Source organism: Notechis scutatus, chromosome 4 (assembly GCF_049901735.1).
Source record: "Notechis scutatus isolate UNSWTSFEM ecotype Mainland chromosome 4, rNotScu1.2, whole genome shotgun sequence".
Lineage (NCBI taxonomy): Eukaryota > Metazoa > Chordata > Lepidosauria > Squamata > Elapidae > Notechis > Notechis scutatus.
Window position 1 is genome coordinate 17,660,788 of NC_142012.1, and position 19,709 is coordinate 17,680,496.

The window sequence follows — 19,709 nt, forward strand, 5'->3', positions numbered from 1 at the left end:
GCATACATGAATTCCTGGTGATTGACAATGATGCCAAGTGCTTATCTACAATACACATACAGACTTAAAATATCTATTTCTTGGCTCTAACAATTTTTTATGTTGAATGAAGAAATATAGGTAGTGCTCAACTGAGAACTGTAACTGTGCTCCTAATTTGGGGCACCACATAACCAGATTCAATGTTTCCACATATTTTGCAGCAGTCATTAGCAAAAGCAATGGTCATTAAGTAAGCACTGCTGTCATTAAGCAAGTCAATATTACCAATAGGCATTTTTTTGCTGGAATCTGGAAGTAAATGACAGAAACCAGGAAAAAAAAAATCATGAATTACAGTCATGTGACTGCAGGTGGCCAAGCTTCCAAAATATGATCACATGATCACAAGGAGGGGTGGGCGTGTGTGCATGTGTGGAACAGCTATCGTAACTTTGAAAGTGGGTCACAAGTAGGTTTTGTGGAGTACATCATAGTATCAAATTATTATTAAATGATTTAGACTTTGACTTGGAATAGCTATTGTCACTTTGAATGCACACTAATCTGCATACATTAAAAAGAAATTTCATTGCATGCAGCTCTCAAAGGGTCACCACTGGCAATATGCAACACCATAACCATGACATTAATAAATAAATGCATACATACATACATAATTATGCATTTATCCACATATATTATATGACACAGAGAAATAACACAGTCTAGTTCAGAAGTATATATGTACATGGCGAGAAAAACGAATCTTGCGAGTTTACCAGACAGGAGGTCATAGGGGAACAAAGCTGGTACAGAATCTAGTAGTCCTGCTAGAAATACTTCGAAACCTCCATCCCAGAAAACAGAAACAGAAACAGACCATAAAGTGGGTGGGTGTGGAGTCTCCAACAATGCTTTGAGCTCTAAGCACATGGCACTTATAAGCAGTATTCTGAATAACAGGAAGTGACCTATAATCTTCTTGGTTGTGTTTACCACTCTCTGTGGGGACTTTCTATCTAAGGTGCTGTTGCCACCAAACCAAACAGTGATGCAGTTTATTAAAACGCTCTCATCTGTGCCTCTGTAGAAAGTGTCTAGGACAGAAGGAAAAAGATGTGCTCTCCTCATCCAATGCAGGAAATGCAGGTGCCGGTTTGCACGCTTCACTAAGGATGACGTGTGGAAAGACCAGTTCAGATTGTTAGTTATCTGCACCCCCAGATACTTAATATTATTGGCCACCTCTATAGCTGCATCCTTGATACTGAGTGGAGTATGACTATGCTGGCTCTTTCTAAAATCCAGGTTACTTTTATTGCACCAGTCCACAAGAGCCTTCACCTCTTCCTTATAAGCATCTTCATTGTCTCAACTGGTCGTAAGTTGAGGACTACTTGTATAAGAATGATTTTAAATGAACAGCTATTTGATAAAGTTGTGCAGAGCACTAAAAAAGTTTTTCACAATGACCATTAGCATGAACAAACACTTCTACATGAATCATAAAAGCAGCCACCTCCTTTGCAAGGCTTATTTGGCTGCTTCAAAAACTGATGTTTTGATCTTCAAAGATGAGACAGCCGTGCAAGAGTTGCAAAATATATGGCAGTTTCAAGAAGTTGAAGATAAGTAATTTGCTCATAGTAAAATGCTGCGAGAGACCTTGTTCATACCCTTCATTCATTAGCCCTAACATATGAATCAACATGAACTGTGAGAATGTCCCAGTATTCCTCTAAACTAAGGAATTGCTTTTTTAATCATTTTATTGGGAGAAGTTGCCAATGATCTTAATAACTTTGCTTGCTTAATGCAAAAGACAAAATGCTTCATTTTAAAAAAAAGATTAGTTCTACAAAGTCTATGTATAAATTAGGATGATGATGATAAGCACTGAGTAGCCCAGAGACTTTTGATTGCCTACTCTCTAAAAGCTAGAAGGAAGATTTTTCTTTGCTTTGCTTTTCCTTTTTGGGTTTGTTCCTATCAAAAACTTTTGTTCCTATTCTATCCTTTTAGGTAGATGTTGATAAAAACTATATGCTGCTCCAAGTAGATCTTTCTCTTTTATTCCCTTTTCTCTTCCTGTCTCATAATCATGTTCTTTTCTTTCCTTCTCTAAAACGAAGTGTTTATTTCTAGAAAGAAAGTTAATTATAGGGCTATATGTATTTAAATTGTTGTTTATGGTTTGATAATCACAATCTAGAAGTTTCTTTAATGGACCAAATTGTAAATCCTAAATGCCAACAATATCCTTTATCATTGCTTATATAAAGCCATGATTTTTTTAAAAAAGAAAACTATGCTGAAATATTAAAATGAATCAAATATTAAAATGGCTGAGAAGCTCATTCATTTACAGAGATCTATACAGATTTAGACAACTTCCATGCCTCTCATTCTGAATGATTGCCTTCAAGCACACAAAAAATGTGAACATGAATTTTACCCCAATGTACAATGATGATTTAAAAAAAAAAAAAAAACAGACAAACAAGCAAAAAACTAATTTGATACTTATTTACTGGTCTGAAATGGATTCTGTGTACCTGGCCAAAATGTCAATATGGAAAGCATTTATCCATGACTCTGCTAAGAAGTGTATTTGATTCAACAGTTGTCAGGCACAATCAACCAGAGATACCCATGAGTAACAACTGTCAATAACTTTATTGTCTACCACCTATGTTACAAAAAAATGCCCAAATTGCTTACCTTCCCTTGAGAATGACCAACTAAAGCTTCATGGATCTTGAGGAAGGCGAAGCTTAGGCCACTTACAGCTGCACAAGGATTCCAAGCTAAGTGCTCGCTTGACCACTCCTTCCAACTTATCTGGCAGTTTCTTAGTAGCTCCTTAACTAAGAATAATTCATCTGGAACAGTAAAATGTAGAATGCCCAAATCTAGCTCAGAACTGGAAAAAATAGGAAGCCAGTTCAATTTTGTAAAAAAATAAATAAAATCATCATGCAATACCTGTTCATTGGAATTGCATGATAGGAATAACCAGCATTCTCTGTTTGTCTCTGTAAATATGCATGTCAGAATGTTAGACCTTGGACATGAAATTATATTGAAGGATTCCTTTGGAGAAGGCTTCTTTGAAATATTGTATCTGTTAGGAATATTAATCTGAAACATGAAACTCACAGATGATGAGTTGTAGAAGTTTTTCTTCCATACTCCTTAACTGTATTTTGGAAATCAGAAGGATGTCTTGGTGCAATTAGGACTTATATCTGGAGAACAAACTGTGTGCTGTTGTTCTTTCATAAGTGTACAGACACAAGACCTTATCAAGACACCATAAAAGTCTTGACATGCATTGAAATAACCTTTGGGATAGAAAAATTGTAACATTTCAAGTAGCAGCCAGGAACATGCTTCGACTTATGAAATGCAAACTGAATTAACTAGTAATCATGTAACAGCTTCAGGGCCCAAGTGGTTTGTAAAATGTGAAGCAATCTATTGTGGTGGTATTACATTTAAGTTCCTGAAAGCTTGAGTGGTGACAGCTGAGACAAACTACCTCTGAATTCTGCCAGCATGTGGGTTCTAGTTACTTATAATCAATTCTTAATCTCTTTGACAGATTACCAACCTTTACATATACGATACCGTGTTGTTGCTAGCAAATGCTTTTCATAAGAAGCTGGAAGACCGAAAGTGGCACAGTATGGCTAGCTTGACATGCATTAGGAAGAATTCAAAACCCTGGCAAGGAGGGAGATCTATGCTGGATACAATCAAGAAGGTACTCTAAATCATGATGCTTGGGTTTCAGCAGGAGGTCAGACTTTTATAGAGTTAAAGGATTGTATTTGCTGATGAAATACATAGGAGTGTTTTTAAGACGTATATCTTTTTCTATATGGTTGGTGAATTCAGAGGTGGTTCACTTCTCTTTTATAACTTTGTGTGTGTGTGTGTGTGTGTGTGTGTATTAATCCTATGCAGATCATTCACAAGGCACATTGCTATCCTACTATCCTACAGAAGTGTCTAATGGCCATATACAAACATACACACAAACACACACACACACACACACCACACACACACACACACACACACACACACACACACACATTATGTATATGTAGACCTGTGCAGATCATTCACAAGGCACATTGGTATACTGACTATCCTACAGAAGTGTCTACTGGCCATGCGCCTGGGCCTAAAAGCAGATAAGCAGTTAGTGTTTGACTTACAGCCATTCATTTAGTAACTGTTCACAATTACAACAGCAGTGAAAAAAAGTGACATCGCCGTTTTTCACACTTACAACCATTGCAGGATCCCCATGGGCGCATGATCAAAATTTGAAAATATGGCAACTAGCTCACTTTTATGACAATTGCAATATCATGAGATCATGTAATTACCTTTTGCAACCTTCTAACAAGCAAAGTCAATGAGGAAGACAGCTTCATTTAGCAACCATGCCGCTAACTTAACAACTGCAGTAATTCACTTAGCAAGTATAGCAAGAAAGGTTGTAAAATGGGACAAAATTCACTTAACAACTGTCTCACTTAGCAATGGAAATTGTGGGCTCAATTTATGCTTTATACTTTATTGGCCAAGTGTGATTGGACACACAAGGAATTTGTCTTGGTGCAAATGCTCTCAGTGTACATAAAAGAAAAGATACATTTGTCAAGAGGCAAGAATCATAAGGTACAACATTAAATGATAATCATAGGGTACAATAAGCAATCAAATCATACTAGGAAACAGTCAATACAATTGTGGTCATAAGTCAAGAACTTCCTATAGACAGTATCACTGAATTAGCATTCAGTAAAAAATCTAATATTTCAAGTATATCCTTTGAATATACATATGCATGTATCCAACCAGTTAAGGATATGTCATTCAACTGGTTATCTATCATTTTTCACAACCAGGCAAACATGGAAGTTTCACACACACAAAAAAGTGAGAATTAAAACAATAAGTAGAGAATGTCAACAGCAAAATCTTCATTGCCACATCCCTCAGTCATTGGTCATTCACTAGTAAACAGGAAGCCAACTGAATTTCTGGGGCAGTAAGAGCCACATGGAGCATTTATTATTCTTTCATGTTGTTGGCATCTGATCCAATTTTAGATGCGAGATGCTTAAAAATTGGCCTGGGTTTTGTTGTTGTTGCTGGTGGTGGTGGTGTTAAAAGCCAATGCATAGAGAAACATCTGGGTATTCTTGAACAATGGTGCTATAAAATCTTTTGAAGCTTGATGATTTTGTTAGTTTGATGTGGTAGCTAAGCTGATCCATCTTTCTGAGAAAGATGAGCTTCAAAACATCATGATTTGTATTATTATGATAATTATTAGGTTGATGAATCCTGGCAATCACAATGTCACTGAATCATTTATATTGATGTACCGTATTTTTCGGACTATAAGACACTCTGGACTATAAGACGCACATTAGCTTTAGAGGAGGAAAACAAGGTGTGGAGGAATCTGCCTCTGCCTCCCAGCAATTTGCCTCCTTGCAGCGAACAGCAAACAGCCTGGTCAGCTTCAGCACTGCCTAATTTAGCACAAGCACCTGATTAGCGGTTGGGTCGAGTCTCCCAGAATACAATCCATCAGCTGTTCCAGGCTGCCTCCGCATGTCCCATTTTTGGTCTCCACGTATCCTGTTTTTGGCCCATTCCAGGTGGCAGGGATCACCACTGCTGCCTATCACCACTAATCCCCGCTGCCTGGAACAGGCCAAAAACGGGAGAGGGCAAAAACAGGACACACAGAGGGGCACATGGTGGCCGAAAACAGGATGCGCAGAGACTAAAAATGGGGCATGCAGAGGTTACGATAGAAAGTGGTAGCGATGGGCGATGGTGGCGATGGGCAGAAACAATTCCCACAGCCTGCAACAGCTGATGGGCGGTATTCCGGGAGGCCAATCCAACTGCCAATCAGCTGCTCATGTTAATCAGGCTGTGCTGAAGCTGACCAGGCTGTTTGCTGTTTTCTGCAAGGAGGCAAATTGGTGGGAGAAAGAGACCAAAGGGTGGGGACTGGTGAGTGGGTGGGGCTTCAGCAACATTCGCTCTATAAGATGCACAGACATTTCCACCCACTTGGGGGGGGGGAGTGCATCTTATAGACCGAAAAATATAGTATATCCACAAATCATAAATATTAATGCTAACCTTATTTATGAATATTAAAAAGACGTGTCTTTTTTATATTTTATGGATAAATTGAGCTGACCCTAGAGGTGTGTGGTTGGGCATGTGAAAGTTGTATGTTTCTTTTGTAACTGATACCGTTTAATTGGCTGTGATCCTAAACAATATGCAGGGAATACTAGTTAGATTGTATGATGCCACAAAGAGATGAATCTGAAAATTAATGTAATATATAAGATAATTATATTTCAGATGAAAAATAGAATGAATATTTACAAGTTACACATACATGGTAACAAATTAGGAAAAGTAGGTATTTTTGTGACTTTTGGTAAAATGTTTACTAAATATAAGGAAGTAGGTGCAAAATATTGACACCCAAATGCTAGTAGACAGTTTGTAGTATGTTATTAGGAATAAGTGTTTATCAAAAAATTATAAAAAGTGTACTTCTGCACACTTTCTTAGATTAAAAAAATAATAGTTGAATATATGAGAAGGAACCTAAACTAAGTTTAATGCAAGGATATGGGACTATTTGAGAATTGTGTGTTGTAATGTATAGAGACAGGTTCAAGAATGAATGGGTGCTGAATGAAAGGAGAAAAATGTAAGACTAACTACCTTTAATTAGATTTCTTTTTCTTTTTTCTTATCCCCTTGTTTGAATTTCTTCTGCTTACTACATTTATTCCTTGCAAAAACCTGAAAGGGAATATAGCACGATATGTACATAAATACACACCTACAAATCCTTTTATTCACAAACTTTTTCATCCTGTTTTTTTTTTTTTTTTTTTTTCATATTTCCAGCCTTTGGAAAGTAAGAAAACAAAAGTAACTTTTTAACTCGTGATTACTACTCAGAGTAATGATTAATTTCTCACCACAATATAGGAACAATGACCAGCACACACAACTTTAATGCAGTAAAAAGGGGGAAGGAAAATGAATAATCTCTGTGTTAAAGGTTGAGGTACTTCATTAGTGTCATGTAGAGAACAAATCACTTTTATCTTTCCAGTTCTCATTCAGGAAATAAATTTTCCTATATGCATTTATTTCAAAGAAGATAATTGTAGTGAAATCTTCATAAGGGGAATGTGATGCTCTTTCTTGTATCTTGTTATGAGTTGCCCAAAGTCTATAAAGGACTGAATGTCCTTTCATTGTACAAACCTCTATAACAGGGGTGGTCAACGTGATTTCATTGTGGGCCGCATCAGGGCTGTGTTTGACCTCAGGGAGGTGGGGGAGTGGCCAGGGTGTGGGTGGCCAGCTTGATGTCACTCATGCCTGGGGCACCTGTATTTTTGCATTTAAGTATTTTGGGGGGAAATCTAAGCAATCTTTTATAAGTCAAGAACTTCCTGTAATTGTTATGTGACTCTATTTTAAGGAAAGCATCTAAAACCAACTGCAGAGTGATAAATTTTTAATGTGAACAGAAGCAGGTGTGAATGTGAGATACCTGCACACTGCTGAGCAAATTGAGTGGCTTGGCCTTGCTATTAACCTGTCCTGTGTTACCGCATTGTTTTCACAGCTTCCAGGACTCCTTTCTTTACAGCAAGGCGAGAAGCATCTTAATGCACCAATGGTTTCATTTTCTAGGGAATGATAGGTCTGATTTTGCACGCAGAGAGGGTCCAAATATGAAAAAGACCAATGGATAGGATCAAGCCCCCAATTAGGATGGCAAATGTTTCTGTTTTATTTTTGCTATTGTCTTTTCTCTTTCTTTCTCTCAGACTCATCCCTCCTTTTGATACTCCTTCTCTTTCTTCTTTTTCCCTCTCTTTCCCTGTCCTCTGCCTTTCTATCTGGATTTCCTCTTTGATGCCCTGCTGGAAAAGAAATAGACTATTTTGGCTGAAGTTCTGAACTGATTGTTCACAAAGAGATTTTATAATCAGGCTGAGTTTCAAGGTGTTTTTTTTTTCCATTCCCGCTTCTTAACCTATGTGCCTTCCAAAAACATGGACAGAGAGAACTTCAAAGTTGATGTTGGTCACTTTCCCATTCATTAATATTAATTGTGGCATAAGACTGGATATCTGAGACAAGCTTTACAGGATCAATTCTGCTTGCCTGACTCAGAGGACCAGAGAATGCCTGCAAAATGTCTATGTCTATGTGGAGTTGTGAGAGGTGAGAGGTGAGATTCCATTGATGATCTTTGAGTAGATATTCTTCAATGGACTAACCAATCCTTCTTGAGAGAGGATGGCCTTCACTCTGAGGGCATCCCAGAAGGTGGTGAAGACTGTCTTTTCCAGAAGGTCTTTGAATAGCACTTGTGGAGCTGTGGAGCAATTGATATCAAAATTACTGTATTATATTACATCATTTTCTGATGTTATTGTCATCTATACATTGTCTAGAGCAGGGGTGTCAAACTCAAGGCTCGTAGGCCGGATTCAGCCCACTGGAATTGGGTATGTCTAGTCAAGTGAAAAGAAGGACCGGGATGACATGATAGCCATATTCCAGTATTTGAGGGGCAGTATTACTTGATAAAGAAGAGAGAGTCAAATTATTCTCCAAAGCACCAGAGGGCAGGACAAGAAATAATGGTTGGAAACTAATCAAAGAATTAATAAAATAAACCTGGAATTAAGGAGAAACTCCCTAACAGTGAGAACAATTAACCAGTGGAACAGCTTACCTCCAGAAATCGTAGGCGATCCTATGATATAGGTTGTCTTGCTTGAGAAAGGGGATGGATTAGAAGACCTCCAGCTCATTTTCATTCATTCATTCATTCATTCATTCATTCATTCCAAAATCACCATTTGTGATTTTCCTCAGCTGGCTGTCAACAAGCAGAAGGGGGAATGGGAAAACCAGATTTGTTTAACATTCATGTATTTTAGTTAATAACTGAAGTAATTGCTTAATGCTTAAATCTGGCCCACGGGCCCATTCTGGAAACAGCAAAGAACTGGCCCACGGTGCCTTTGCCAACGAAAACTGAGCCTGGGTGGGCCATGCGTGGCCTCCGCAACCTCCATTTTTGGTGGCAGAGGGTTGTAGGAGGCCATCACAGTTGAAAATGGAGCCTCGATGAGTGACATTGAGCTGGCCACACACATCCTGGTCCCCCAAGGTCAAACACAACCCTGATGCTGTCCTCAATGAAATCAAGTTTGACACCCCTGGTCTACAGTCTGCTTGAATTAAAATGTCAAGAAGGTGCAAAAACATACACATAGACTTGCATCATTGTCAGAACTTTATAACTAAATACATACCTGTGTACTTACACACATAAGAATAAACGTAGATGCATCTTCAAATGGGGATAAGCCAACTTCATTTTGTTTTCATTGCTTTGTATGCTTTTGAATTCTTGAACAAGAACCAAAGTAGCTCAACTTTCATGGAGGAATTCCCTACCAACTCTGCTTCATCATGCATTATCATTTTCCTTCCCGGAAGCAAATTTTCATCCAGACTTAGAATCAAGAGATAGAGTAAGTGAGTGCCCCATACTCCTTTACTTTCTCTATGTGTGAGAAAGAACTAAAACACAGCAATTGATCAAAGTGGCTTCTATCAAAATGGCTGTACATTGAAATTTCTTTTTTGGACTCATTTTGATTGTTCTCTTCAATTAGAGAGAGTGGGACGAAATTACCACAGCTTGAGCTGTCCCCCTTTTTCTTCTTTCTTTTAGGCTGATATATTTATTCCTTATTTCTCTATTGAATAGAAGGTGACCTCAACCATTTTGAAGGATGAGGGGTTTCTTCATTTATCCTCCAGCTTTTGAAGACTAACGCTTGCTATCTAAATATGAAAAACCACTGTGGTTTGTCTTGTCCAGAGTATCCAAAGCATTATTTGGTCTCTTCAGATAACCCTATCAGGCTTGTTCTATTTTTTGTACTCCTAACATGGTCCTTCCCCCTCTCCATTTCTATTACATGTGTCTAGAAGATTTAGTAAAGATTAGAAAGGCATTGATTTTTATGAAAACAGTATTATCCAGATAAGCTGTATTATAGTCAATACTAATAAAAATGTTTTCAGAATATCACAAAAAATAGATTGTATGTTTGTCTGTCTGTCTGTCAATCGACCATTTATAAAAAAAACAATAAATCTTCAACGATTTTGCTTCTTAAATTACTCTAGGGTCCTACGTTGTGCTTGATAGATAAAACCAGCTCTCAAGACTGGAGGTTCAGTTGCCTGAAAGTTCAGCAGGCAGAAATAAAGACTTGCACAGATTCTAGCCTTCGCTTTTCTTATAACTTCTAAGTGGGAATAATCAATTTCTAATCTTTTTCCTGGCTTCAGACTATTACCTCTGGGCTTTGGGTTTTTAATGCTTTTCCTTCAATTTTTTGTTGTCAGAAACACACAGCACCTGTACCACATAAATAACAATTGGAGTTTCTAAAGGTTCAGGCCTTCGTTTTGCAGCTAATTTTCCCTCTGCGTTTGACAGATAAAAAGTCTGCGGCCATGACCTATTCCCCTCTCTATAAAGCATAGCACATAGAGGTGACTCTAGCTGTTAAATTCTGCTAAATTTCTTGTTTTGTTTTGAATTCCTCACTGGTAGGAACTACCAGACTACTCCAATTGCAATCATGGAGAGATCACCCATGTTTAATATCCCTATAGCTACCCCTGTTTCCCCGAAAATACAATCTACCCTGAAAGTAAGTCCTAGCTTGATTTTTACATGTGCACCCAATATAAGCCCTACCCCCAAAATAATTAATTCCCCTAATAGAGTGCATGGGTAAAAATTAAGCTAGGGTGGGGATGGGGGGGTAGAGCTGCCTACTACTTACCTTTGGACAGATGTAGCCAGGCTTTGCACACCCCGACACCTGCCTTGCTGGCCCATTTCTTCTACAGCTGGCAAGGCTGGCAATGCTTTCCTGAAGGCCTCTGTAGCTGATAACAAAGCTCCAGATTGATCCGGAGCTCGGTTATCATCTGAAGAGGCCTTCAGAAAAGCCTCGATAGCTGCAGAAGATGAAGTTCCTGAAGGCCTCTGACAGTGAAAAGGAGGCCGGGGACAACATGTGCAAATGAGGTGAGTCAGTGAATGACATCCCCTGAAAATAAGACCTGCTGCCTTTTTGGTGGCAAAAAAATATAAGACAGGATCTTATTTTGGGGAAAACATGGTATTTAGCAATGAGAAACTGTAATTTCCATATGGTTAAATGGTATGACTGACTAAGGTACAATCCGAAACCATTAAGATAAAATGGAAGCATGCCACACAGCCATAGTGCCCGTAGATAAGCCATTACAAATCAATAATTGCAGTTGCCTCATTGTTATTTTCTTTTAAGAAATAGTCTAATTCCTCCTTAAGTCTATTCATAAATTCTTTCTCTTTAATTAGCTGTGTATTTAAAGACCACCTTTTCCTTGGTTTCTTCCTACCTTTCCACACTATCTGAATCGGATTGTGATCTGCCCATTCATTTGGTAAATTTCAATCTCTCATTTACTAGCTCACCATTCAGCCACACCATATCAATTCGTGTCCATGACTGATGAGGATTGGAATAAAATGTAAATTGCTTTTTTTCAGGATTTAATTTCCTCCACATGTCTATCAAATTTAGTTCAATCATCATTTCCTCACATGTTTTCGGTAGTTCTCTTTTTCCTCCCCCCGTTACTATGATCTTTCTGATGGTCCACAATAGCATTGAAGTCCCCCAAGATACAAATATTCCTTTTCTCTAATTCCACTATTTTCCCGTCTTAATTGTTTAAAGAATTCCTTTTGGTTATCATTAGAGGCATAAATTACCACTAATAGAATTGGAGTTGATTTAATCCAAATTTGTAACACCAGAATTCTTCCATTGGGGTCTGTCCAAATTAGCTCTGTTTTAATGTCCTCTTTCATGTATACTGCTATCCCTTTCTTTTTCCTAAAATCTGCTGGTGACGTATACAAATTCCCTAGCTTGGGGCATTCTAGATATTTTTCTTCTTCCTTCCTTATATGAGTTTCCTGTAAACATATTCTGTCTGCGTTATGTTTAATTAGTATTCTTTTCCTTTTTATCCTAGAGTTTAGGCCATTTATGTTAATTGATAGTATTTTCTTTTCTTTGTCCATCACCTAATTGACTCTTGCTCTTTGTCTTGTAGTTACTCCTGTCTCTCTTTGTAGCTGATTGTGCATCTTCGGTTCTTCTCTCTCTTGATGTTGTATATTTTTCAAGTTCCTATAATTCCCATCTCTATTCTTTTGATAGTCTTGGCCGTCTTGCGAATTTGTTTCTAGTTCATCTCTACTACTCTATTCTTCAGGACCTACCAATCGTTCATAGAATTCTTGGGCTTTTTCCACAGAATCTACTTTAATTTTTCTTTTTTCCCATGTGATTAACATCCCATCTGGAATTAGCCATCTGAATATGATGCCTTTTTGGTTTAATTGGTTTGCCAAGAATTTATAATCTCGCCTCTGCTCTCTCACTCTTCTTGGGATTTGTTTAAGCACCAAGATTTATTTTCCTTTATATGTAATTGCTTCTTCTCTAGAAATTTTATATATAACATCATGAACTTTTCTTCTGGCAAATCTTACATGGACCTCTTTTGGATATTTATGTCATCTTGTGTAATTTGTGCTCACTCTGTAGACTTTCAGGATATCGTCCTTATCTTTTTCCAACAGTTCTGCTAATATTCCTGCCATCACTTGTTCCAAATCCTCTTCTTTAGACTCCATTATGTTTTGGAATCTCAAATATGCTGCGGCCTTGTCCATTTCCAAATATACCAAGGAATCATCCATTTCTTTGCTCATGTTTCTTAATTGCTCACCAACCACTTCCAGCTTCTTTTCCGTTTGTTCCGTCCTTTTCTCAACCTCCTTTATTGTTGATTGTTTATTGTTCATTATTGTTTATTGTTCATTCCTTTCTAGTGCTTGCTGTATTGTTTCAATTTTTTTATCCAGCTTTGAGATGTCTAATTTCATTTCTGCCTTTAAGTTCCCCATCTCTTCTTTTAATTCATTTGTGTCAGCTCTTGTTTCAGTATGATTTTTCGTCATTATTTCCTGAAGTTTCAGCATGGATTCTTGTAAAGTAAGAAGGGTCGATTGGATATTAGCATTCGTGATGACAGGTTGTTTCTCTCCAGGTAGAGTTTCTTCAATTGTCTTTTGTGCCATCACTGAGGGTGATGGCGTCGTAGTTGTTTGTATTGAAGTAGTCTTCTTCCCAGTTTTAAACGTTGTGTTAGTCATAAAGGCTATTTCTTGTAAAATTTGTTTTTGTTTTTGTATTATACTAAATATGTTATCCCAAATTAACATTTGCTATTGAAAAGTATCATCTGTGTATGGCCACTACTCTAATTAATAAAATATGTTACAGGGTTAACCTCTCTTGTCAATATATATATTCTCCAGAACAATTTTAAAGCTATTTTCTAAATCAAATACCTGGATTTGTAGATCTTAACAATATATCAAATTCCTCTATTTAAATTTAAGTACTATTAATCTGTATATCTATAAATGCTATGAAATTCCTAATCTCAAAATAGTGTTATAAAATAATATTTCAAATGCTTACAAATCTAAATGAAAATATATCAACCTTGCTATAAAATAATTAATTAGTTAATCTATAGTAATCACAATTAGTCACAATTAATTATTTAATTCAATATAATCAACACCTATAATCAAATATCAATACCTAAATAATTATCACCTCCTATTTTTTATGTGCTATAACCAAATATAAACTGATGGGATACCAGGGGAAGTTTATAAGAAAATAGGAGAACAAATAGGACCTCTCATGGTGGAAGTATATAATGAGGTCCTACTTGCAGCAAGAATGCCAGATTCATGGAAGGAGACACTGATATTATGGATCCCGAAAGAAGACTCTGATTTACGACTTATACAAAATTATAGACCAATTTCCCACTTAAATACTGATTATAAAATATTTACCACAATTATAGCAAATAGATTTTAAAAAATACTCAATGAATATATACATAAAGATCAAAACGGATTCCTTCCCAATAGACAAATTAGGAATAATTTAAGAATAGTGCTAAATGTTTTGGAGTACTACAAAGCCCATATGGAAAAACAAATAGTCCTTGTATTCTTGGATGCACAGAAGGCCTTTGACAACCTAAATTGGCAATTCCTAATTCAACAAATTTACAATATGAATTTAGGCACTAAATTTGAAAACATTGTGACTACAATTTACGACTCACAAAAGGTGAATATTATAATTAATGGAGAGTACACACGTTCAATAAAAATAGAGAAAGGTGTCAGGCAGGGATGTCCACTATCTCCCCTGCTCTTCATATTATCTTTGGAAACATTGCTTACATGAATTAGACAGAACCCAGGAATAAAAGGATTAAAAATTAAGAAAGAAGAATACAAACTCCAGTCATTTGCAGATGATATGTTTTTTTTCATAGAGGAACCAATTGAGACAGGTACTGAAAGAGTTAGATCAATTTGGGAAAGTTGCAGGACTTAAAATCAATAGGGAAAAAATGAAATTAATAACTAAAAATCTGGCAGAAAAACAGAAATTAATTTTTTTTTACAAATAGTAAAAAAAGTTAAATACTTAGGAATTTGGCTGATGGCTCAAAGCAAAACTCTAATAGAAAATAATTATAATAAATTATTACAACAAGTCAAAAAAGATTTAGAGATATGGGTCAAATTGCAAATCTCCCTACTAGGGAGTATTGCCACTATAAAAATGAACATTCTGCCCAAATTTATTTACTTATTCCAAACAATACCAATAAAGATACATAAAAATACTTTGTGGAATTTAACAAGATAACCACCAAATTTATTTGGCAAGGGAAAAAAACTGAGGATAAACCTAAAGGCAATGCAAGATATGAAGAGCAGGGGAGGTATGGCACTTCCAAATTGGGAAATATACTATAATGTAGCCTCCTTACTTTGACTGAAAGAGTGGGTAAACTTGTCGAATAAAAGAATCCTATTTCTAGAAGGCCACAACTTACAGAGGGGGTGGCATGCATTTTTATGGGACACTAGAAATCAAACAGAATTATTTCCACAGACATATAATTAGAGACTCCTTATTGGCTAATTGAAATTAAAAAAAAACATGATTTAAAAATCCCAATCTGGATCTCAACAATGATACATCCAAATAATTTAGGCGAAGATACATCCAAATAATTTAGATCTTAACAAAATGATAAAATACAAAAACATTCTTGATGTACAAGGAACTTTAAAATCATGGCAAGATCTCCAAGAACAAGGGCTACAAGTAGACCAGTGGGCTTACCTGCAAATTCAAAATAGATACAATCAGGATAAGAAAAATTTTGAAATTTATGCTAAGCCACAACAATTAGATAAAATCCTATTAGGCCCAGATAAAAAAAGTATAACTAAATTTTATAATTATTTATTAGAGATAGAATTAGAAGAGGAAGTAGTCAAAGGCAACATGATAGCTTGGAGTAGAAACAGGATGTAGCATTACATTATTAAAATGGGAAAAGATCTGGACCAGGAATAATAAAATTACAAAATCAGCAACATATAAAGTAAATGCCTATAAAATGTTTTATAGATGGCACCTCTCACCCTCAAGAATAGCAAAGACGTCTCCTAACATGAATCCGAATTGCTGGAAATATAAAAAGAAACACGGAACATTCTTTCACATGTGGTGGTCCTGCACTGAAGCCCAAAGATACTGGTACAGAATAAAAAAATGGTTAGAGGAAATAATGGTGGAGCAAATTGAATTAAAACCAGAATTCTTCTTACTGGGGATATTTAATAGACAATTTTCTAAAAAAGCCACATATATAATACTGCACATTCTTACTGCAGCCAGAATAACCTTTTCACAGTGTTGGAAACAAGCAGACATTCCAACAGAGGAAATGGTCATTCGGAAAATAACAGCCTGTGCAGAGATGGATAAATTAACTTTAGCACTTAAGGAAAAAGAAACCTCAGAATATTATAGAAGCTGGGAATGCTGGTATGACTGGATAGAACAAAAATAGAAAATATAATAGTAAATACTGTAAAATGTGAAAGAGTTAGTAATTATATATTTGCAAAAAGATGTCTTCGTAAATATGTCACCAATATTGATAACAAATAAGGAACCATAGACTGTCGATAATAGAACTGCTAGTTTTTAAATAGTTTTTCTTTCTTTCTTTCTTTTTCTTTTTTTTTTCTGTGTGTTGTGTATGTGTTTGTTTGATATTTTAGTTGTATAATCAATAAAGTTTGTTTTTTAAAAAACAAATCAATAATTGCAGCTCTCAGGGATGGAAATGCAGTATAATTTAAGCAATTTGAAAAATAATTGATTTGGACTGCAAATTTGGGTTTTTAAAGGTGGCAAACGTTTTTAGGAAACTCCCATGCCCTTCTGAATGGGAAACATTCATTCACGGCTAGTGTATATATGTTTAAATATGCGATCAGTTTTTCATCTCAAACTCTCTGTTTTCAAATGCATTTCCCCCCCATTATTTCAAATTGTGTTTATTTTAATATGTACTGCTTCGATGCATTTTAAAATATTTAAAATAAAAAATTCAGCAGAAGATTTTTTTTTAAAAAAAAATTAAACCCAGCGTTTATCTAAGTTATGATATGTTTTGCAGCCTTTTGATTGGGGATCAGTTCAGTATTCTAGAATTTATCAAAATCAACTTCAGTATGAAACTCTAGGGACCCTGAAATGTGCTCAGCACATAGTTCACAACCTATGTTCATGTTTAACACAGGATTGCGTGCTGGTTTTTTTAAAGTGTTTGTCATATGAACATGCCAATGAATAAAGATACAGGTAATCCTCAATTTATGACCACACTTGAGCGCAAAATTTATGTTGCTGAGTGAGAAATTTGTGAAATGACTTTTGCCCCATTTTACGACTTTTGTCGCCATCTTTGTTAAATAAACCACTGCAGTTCTTAAATTAGTAAGATGGTTGTTAAGTGAATCTGTTTTCCCCATGTACTTTGCTCCAAAGGTCACAAAAGGGAATCACGTATCTCTGTGACACTGTAACCGTCATAAATGTGAGTCAGTTGTTAAGCATCCGATTGTAAATTACGTGACCATGGGTGATGGGTTTCAAAGACCAGTCATTGTGCAGGGTGCCAAGATGTCTGACTGCCTGGGCAGCATTTATTGCATTTTATAGGGTTTTTACAAGAAGACAAAGGCAACATAGATACAGCATTCGGATTGGTGAATCCCCTCATAGATACAGCATTAGGATTGGAGAATAGATACAGCAGGTGAAACCTCCCAACCAATCATTAAGAATAGTGGTGATGTTAGTAAAATGAGATCACCTATAAGTCCGGAAAGTCCGGGACTTTCCAACCCAAGAAAGATAGGGAATGAGATCATGAAAAGAGCAAAGAGGCCCATATAGATATTAGACACTGCAGTGTGCTGCTAGAGCCATCTACAGGATACTGCAACAATTGTAAGTGTGCAAAATGGTCATAAGTCACTTTTTTCAGTGCCGTTGTAACTTTGAATGGTTACTAAATGAACTTTTGTAAGTCGAGGACTACCTGCAGTCCTGGATTTATGATTGCAACTGGGACCAGAATTTCTGTTGCTAAGCAAGGCAATTGAGTTGTACCTAATTTTATGACCTTTTTGCCATTGTTAAGTGCATCACTGCAGTTGTTAGGCAAATCATGTGGTTATTAAACAAATACAGCTTCCCCATTGACTTTTACATGTTGGAAGATAGCTGGGAAAGTCACAAATGACCCCCGGATGCTGGAACCATCGTAAATACAGTACATGCCAGTTGTCAAGTGCCTGAATTTTGATTGTATGACAATTATAAGTCTGAGGACTGATCATAAGATACTTTTCTTAACGCTGTTGTAACTTCAATTGGTTGCTAAATGAATGGTTATAAGTCAAGGACTGCCTGTATACAGTTTTTGGTTGAACAGTGTTTCTTACAAACATCTAACTGTTTTGCCACCTGTATGAGGTTAGCCCTCCATATACCATTTGGGTTACTACAATATGAACTTGAAATAGAGCCTAATCTGAATATATATTATAGCAGGGGTGTCAAACTTGATTGCATTGAGGGCCACATCAGGTTTGCTTTTGACCTAGGGAGGCCAGAGTGGGAATGGCCAGGGTGGGCATGACCAGCTCAACATCATTCATGTCGGGCTGTCTGTAATGGCCCAAGTGCTCTGCCAGTGAAAATGAGCTCCCGAGCTCCATTTCTGGCTGCAACTGCCTCCTGTAACCCTCTGCCAGCAAAAACGGAGCTCGTGAAAGCTGTACGTTGTCCTCCCGAGCTCCGTTTCTGGCTGCGATGGCCTCCTGCAACCCTCTGCCAGCAAAAATGTGAAAGCTGTCTGCTGCCCTTCTGAGCTTCGTTTCCAGCTGTGATGTCCTCCTGCAACCCTCTGCCAGTAAAAACAGAGCCCATGAAAGCTGCATGCTGTCCTCCCAAGCTCTGTTTCTACCTGCGACGGCCTCCCACAACTTTCTGTAATGAAAACGGAGCTCATAAAGGCTGTGTGCAGCGCTCCCAAGCTCCATTTCCAGTTGCAACAGCCTAACAGCCTTCTGCAACCCTCTGCCAACAAAAATGGAGCTCAGGATGGCCACAGATGTGCTGAGAACTGGTCCTTTGCTGTTTCCAGGGTGGCCCCATGGGCCAGGTCGAAGCACCCCGCAGGCTAGATCCAGCCTGCGGGCCTTGAGTTTGACACCCCTCTACTATAAGAATACACCTGAATATACCAAGAAGGAATCAAAATCAACTTACTTTTGGATTCTCCATCAGGTCTAGAAAATTCATAAAAGTAAAAGTCATCGCAAATCCCATTTGAGCCAAAATAAGAATCTGCTCTCACATCTCAAAACTGGAAGAAATATAATGAATTAGATCATTTTCACAATTTCTCCATTATTCTAAGTAGAATCCATCAAGGTATTCTGGGTTTAAAAACTCCCCATTTTCATTATTCAAACTTTTGACAATGTTCCCATTATTCAGTAAAGACACTTCAAGAAATGGTGACCAAAGCAATTATGAGAAATAATGGTGGTGCCATTCTATTTGTAATCTATGTAAATTATTAAATAAGGCTGATACAAACAATACACTCTAAAGAAAAATGATGCCGCTTTATTATATCTAACTGCCTTCTGGGTTTTTTTCAGTCACATTTATCTCAGCTCTTGACAAAAAGCAAGTCTTTTTTTTCATATGCCCTATGGAAAACAGAGCTGTGGATGCTGTTTTCCCTCAATCTCAAGAATGATCCATAGATCTAATGTCCTGCTTCCCAATTTCTGGCTCTTTATTGTCAGTGATGGATAATATTGATTTTTGAAATAGGAGACATGAAAGTTCATTTTTATCCTAGTGAATTAGTCTTCTGGCTGGCAAAATCCAGGGGTTTGGGAGAGCCCCTAGCTAAGATTTTGTGCAGTTTGGACAATCCCCAAATCCCACTCCTGGCTGGCCCTGCCCACCCCATTCCACCCCTCC

General features: G+C 37.0%; 1 protein-coding gene across 1 annotated transcript in view; it reads left to right on the forward strand.

The window, feature by feature from the left end:
- The window catches only part of GRID2 (glutamate ionotropic receptor delta type subunit 2), a 1,056,494-nt gene that overhangs the window by 694,828 nt on the left and 341,957 nt on the right, over positions 1–19,709 (forward strand). The window contains exon 7 of the mRNA XM_087962873.1: positions 3,587–3,748. Coding sequence (XP_087818999.1) covers positions 3,587–3,748 — 162 coding nt within the window. The remainder of the gene's footprint in view (positions 1–3,586; positions 3,749–19,709) is intronic.